This window comes from Aedes albopictus, chromosome 2, assembly GCF_035046485.1.
Source record: "Aedes albopictus strain Foshan chromosome 2, AalbF5, whole genome shotgun sequence".
NCBI classification, from domain to species: Eukaryota; Metazoa; Arthropoda; class Insecta; order Diptera; family Culicidae; genus Aedes; species Aedes albopictus.
In genome coordinates, this window is record NC_085137.1 from 406494880 (window position 1) to 406500596 (window position 5717).

Consider the following 5717-nt stretch of genomic DNA (forward strand, 5'->3'; position numbering starts at 1 on the left):
AATGGACTCTGGAGTTTTTAAATTCGATTTCTATGAGAAATTTAAAAAAATCGCCAGAAACTGAATACTTCTGTGATCATCATGAAACTTTCACAAATTGTTTCAAACGTACAAACGTAACTGCGAAAAATATAAAACTGGTTAAAACAGTGTTTGATTCGATTATGTATTGCAGGGTACACAAGTTCATAATGGGACTGACTTGCGATTACCTTTCATTATGGGACTTGGTGTTGTTTTTCGATTTTACTGAACAAACTATGTATTTTTAACCACGCAGCTGAAAGATCATCCGAAGATAGATCGAAAACTGCCAATAACTCAATTTTGCCCAAAATGCATATGGGACTGAATTGCGATTCACGGTAGGGTATTCCGAGTAAAGTTTTTTATCACGGTATTCGGAGTGTTAAGCAGAGTTTTTACGGGATTCCTCAAGGATTTCCTTTCGGTATTTTTCCAGTGAATCTTTACGGGAATCTTTCTTCCATGATTTCTTTAGGAGATTTCTTCCGCGCTTCTTACAGAACTATAGCTTCCAAATTTCCTCCGCAGCTTCATTCTCGGATATCTCGTAAAACTCCGCATTCCTCCAGGAATTCCTTTTGGGATCATTTCAAGACATTCCGGGATTCCTCCAGAAATGCCACCCGGGATAACTTCAGGAATTGTTTCCCAGATTTTTCCAAGACATCCTTCCGTTATTCCTCATGTATTCCTTTCAGGGACCCCTCCAGGAATTCCTCCAGGGTTTCCTCCACGAAGTCCTCCCGGAATTCCACCCGGAATTCTTTCCAAGTGTTCCCTCCGCAATTCCATGAATTCCTTCCAGGATTATTTTAGAAATTCCTCCTGAGATTCTTCATCTCGAGATGTCTCCAAGAATTCCTCCCGAGATTCTTCCAGGAATTCCTCCAGGTTTCAGGAATCCCGCAAGGATGTCTTGGAAAAATCTTGGAAAGGGAATATCTCAAGGAATCCTGGTGAAATTCCTGGTGAAATTCCTGAAGGAAATTCTAAAGAAATTCCTGAAGGAATCCCGGAAAGAACTCCTGGAGTTCCTGTATTAATCTCGGAAGGAACTCCTGGAACAATCCCGAAAACAACTCCTGGAGAAATCCCGAAAGGAACTACTGGAGGAACCTCGGAAAGGACTCCTAAAGGAATCTCAGGAGATTTTTCCAAGGCATCCTTTCGGGATTCCTCTAAGTGTTCCTTCCGGTACTCCATGAATTCCTTCCTGGATTATTCCAGAAATTCCTCCTGGGATTCTTCATCTCGAAATACCTTCAGGAATTCCTCTCGGGTTTCCTCCAGAAAGTCCTTCCGAGATTCTTCCAGGAATTCCTCCCAGGATTTTTCCAGGAATTCCTACCGAGTTTCCTTCAGAAACTCCTTCCGTAATTATTTTAGGAATTCCTTTAGTAATTCCTTCCAGGATTTTTCAGGATATCCTTCCGGGATTCCTTCAGGAATTCGGAAGGATGTCTTGGAAAACTCTTGGAAAGGGGTCCCGGAAGGAACTCTTGGAGGAACCTCGGAAGGGACTCCTGAAAGAATCCCAAGAGGAACTCCTGGAGGAATCCCAGAAGCAACTTCTGTATGAATCTCGGAACATCTAGAGAAATCCGAGGGAAGTCCTGCATGAACCCCGCAAGGAACTCCTAGAGAAATCCCAGAAGGAACCCCTGGAGTAACACCGGAAGGGATTCCTGAAGGAATCCCAGAAGGAACTCTTGTAGGAATCCCAGAAAGAACTCCTGGAAGAATCCCGGAAGGAACTCCTGGAAAAATCTACTACGATAGGTTTTACAACAGAATGTAGTAAAATAATAACAGATATTCTAATGCATTTAAAAAACAACTAGATGAGTTTCTGGACAAATCAAGCAAGACAATAAAAGAAAATTTTTAAGAATGTGTAGTTTCGTAAATCGTTTCCTTTCTTAGGATTTCTTTTCAGTTCTCCATGTATTCAACTAGCAATTTTTATATATGACAATATTTTGGAATAATATAATAGTCTCTACAATACATAAATAAGTACGATTAAAAGGGGGAATGCATTTCCATCCACTTACGTTAGTTTCTTTCACAGATAATTTCCACCGCATTGGGCTCCATCAGAATCGGCTCCAAACACCGCAGGACAGCAGATCCAAGGATTTCATCCAGCAGAACATGAATCAGACTAAAAATAGGTGAAACGATTAAGTATTTGATTCATAGAAGCACACATAAACTTACTTCTCATCCGTCACAAATCGCCACAGATTCATCTGCAGATAGTGCGCATCCACCTGAATCTGCTGCAGCCCGTACTTGCTGAAAGTCCTCAACCGGACGCACTCGAGCAACGTCTTCAGGCAGATCTTGATGATCCCCGTTATGATGGACACCTTGGAGAACTCGACCGAGCTGAAGATTTCGATCTTCTCGGAAAACAGCCGATGGATGTTCGACACAAAGCTACTGTCCATTTGCGACGGGGTGTAGGTGGACCACGTCGATCGGTATTGGGACTGCTTGGAGGCTGTCAGGCTGAAGTGGGTCTTCCGGCTGGAATCGCTACTGGCCGCGGTGCGGAGCTCGTTGGTGTCGTACAGCTCGCCGAGGACGGTATCGATGGCCGAGAGCTCCTCGACTACGCGCTTCATGACGGCGCGGACCGAGCGGGGTTCCAGGCAGTTGAGCCAGTCACGTGTTTCGACACTTTTCCGAAGCATCTGGGAGAGATTCAGGCCCTGGAGGCGGACATAGGAGTCCAGCAGATGCTGAGCTGAATCGCGCATTTCCGAGCAAAGTTCGGTTTCGTGGACAAGGGTGGTACTGTTCTCGGAATCGATGTCGTACAGTTCGTCCACGAGGGAGATCAGAACGTGTACTCCAGATTTGTCCATTTCGAGGCACATCTTGGACAGGATCAAGAGCAAGGTTGGTGGGCTCGAGGAGTTGATGCTTCCAAAAGCGTTCATGGTGGTGGAAATATGTCGGAGGAATCCCACCAGGAGGTTTTCCCGAATGCTTTCGATGCAGGCGGATCCTTTGGGGTCAGTTTTTAGATTGAACGACCAGTCGGATTGGAGGAAAATGAGCAGATCCTGAAGAAGTCCTTTCACTTTCTCCATCGTGGAGACGTACAGGTTGGCTATAAGCTCTTTGAGACTCGAATGGGTCGAATTGGATGAAGATGATGACGTGTCCGACTTCACTGATACCAACGCCAACCGGATCGAGCTGAGATTGTCCGAAAAGTGGTCCTTGAGGGATTTCATGTGAGACTTACACAACTGATAAGCCGCATTGATGATGATATCAATTCCGGATTTGGTCATGTCCAACGCTCGGCAGAGCGATTTCATTGCGGTCAACCTACGATGCAATCGATCCAGCCCTCTCAAAATGATCTGCGAATCTCCATGACCGATCTCTACTTCCGCCCGATCCTGCACTAGCGCCAAATACTCATCGATGTTTCGATTGACAAAATCATTCAAATCCATTCTGGCGATTATCTCGAAATCGTCCACTTCCTGCTCGATGTGCTTCACCAAAAACATGTCATTGTACGAGCTGATCACCAGCGTCAGATCGTTCAAGAATCCTTCAATCCCCAAATCGATGAACTCGATCATGTCCCGATCCGTTTGATCCTGCAACATAACCAGCTGCTCGTGCAACCTCTTCGTCGCACATTCCAACATCTCCTTGGCCAATGCCGAAGGCTTCTCATCCAGTTGCAGCAGCAACTCCCCGATCTCCGTCAGCGACTGCGCCGTCTTCCCCGTCTTCTGGAACTCCTGCTTCAGCAGCCTCTTTAAGTCCCCCAAGATCTTCACGCAATCCTCCTGAATGCCCTGAAACGACGGCTGATTCCCGTACTGCTGCAGCACCTTCTGCGCGTGCGAATACTCCTGAACCGCCTGCTGGTAGTTCCCCTCCTCGATCAGCGTCTTCAGCTTGGCCGGAAGTGACGACAAAAATTGCAACTTCTTCAACAGCTGGTGCTTTCCCGAAAGCCGCGTCAACTGCGTGCGCGTCTCCTGCAGTGTGTCCGTTATCTTCTCGCTGCACTCCGTTATCGAGGCCATGTTGGACACCAGCAGGTTCATCTCCGTTTCCATGCTCTTGAAGTCGGTCTTCATCTTCCGGATCGTGTCCGTGGCCGAAATGAACTTGTTGTAGTTTTCGTACACCAACGTTTGCATGTCGCTGTGCAGCGTCTGGGTCTGCCGGACGATGGCCGCCTCCGTGTCCATTATTTGTTTGAGGGAGCATTCCTTGAAACAAACGGAACATAAAAATCGGAACTGACGAAATCAATGTGTAAACAAACCTTTAGCAGTTTCTGCAGATAGCGATCCGAATCGAAACTGGGACTGTCCATGTCGTATGGATTGCTGGATTTTTCACTCATGTTGCGCTGAGTTTTATATCGTCACTAATTTTGATATTAAAGCCTAACTTCAAGCGAAAATTTCACAAACTTTTTCGTACGGATGATAAAAAAACTCCCAAAATATTTTGGACTTTCTGGCATCGCAAATCGATGACGTCCACTGCTGTCAAAACCATCAGCTGATCGACAGAATGGGTTCGGGCAGTTTTGGTCGAAAAGACTTTGTAAGTTGCCAGGGTAATTAGAATAGGATAGGAAGAAAATGGAAAACTGCCCACGGATAGCCACGGATGAAAGATGAGAGATGAGATGAGAGATTAGATGAGAGATGAGATGAGAGATGAGATGAGAAATGAGATGAGAGATGAGATGAGAGATGAGATGAGAGATGAGATGAGAGATGAGATGAGAGATGAGATGAGATGAGATGAGAGATGAGATGAGAGATGAGATGAGATGAGAGATGAGATGAGAGGAGAGATGAGATGAGAGATGAGATGAGATATGAGATGAGAGATGAGATGAGAGATGAGATGAGAGATAAGATGAGAGATGAGATGAGAGATGAGATGAGAGATGAGATGAGAGATGAGATGAGAGATGAGATGAGAGATGAGATGAGAGATGAGATGAGAGATGAGATGAGAGATGAGATGAGAGATGAGATGAGAGATGAGATGAGGAATGAGATGAGAGATGAGATGAGAGATGAGATGAGAGATGAGATGAGAGATGAGATGAGAGATGAGATGAGAGATGAGATGAGAGATGAGATGAGAGATGAGATGAGAGATGAGATGAGAGATGAGATGAGAGATGAGATGAGAGATGAGATGAGAGATGAGATGAGAGATGAGATGAGAGATGAGATGAGAGATGAGATGAGAGATGAGATGAGAGATGAGATGAGAGATGAGATGAGAGATGAGATGAGAGATGAGATGAGAGATGAGAGATGAGATGAGAGATGAGATGAGAGATGAGATGAGAGATGAGATGAGAGATGAGATGATAGATGATATGAGAGATGAGATGAGACATGAGATGAGACATGAGATGAGAGATGAGATCAGAGATGAGATGAGAGATGAGGTGAGATGAGAAATGAGATTAGAGATGAGATGAGAGATGAGATGAGAGATGAGAGATGAGATGAGAGATGAGATGAGAGTTGTGATGAGAGATGATATGAGAGATGAGAAATGAGATGAGAGATGAGAGATGAGAGATGAGAGATGAGAGATGAGAGATGAGAGATGAGAGATGAGAGATGAGAGATGAGAGATGAGAGATGAGAGATGAGAGATGAGAGATGAGA

At 45.0% G+C, this 5717-nt stretch overlaps 1 protein-coding gene across 1 annotated transcript; it reads right to left on the reverse strand.

Moving 5' to 3' along the window:
* Positions 1-1998: 1998 nt before the first annotated feature.
* LOC109410687 (vacuolar protein sorting-associated protein 51 homolog) lies at positions 1999-4557 on the reverse strand. Its single transcript, XM_019684244.3, has 3 exons — positions 4337-4557; positions 2248-4280; positions 1999-2191 (listed from the first exon to the last, which is right to left on the reverse strand). The coding sequence occupies exons 1-3, from the start codon at positions 4415-4417 to the stop codon at positions 2083-2085; spliced, it is 2223 nt and encodes a 740-aa protein (XP_019539789.3). The 5' UTR covers positions 4418-4557; the 3' UTR covers positions 1999-2082.
* Between the last annotated feature and the right edge of the window lie 1160 nt (positions 4558-5717).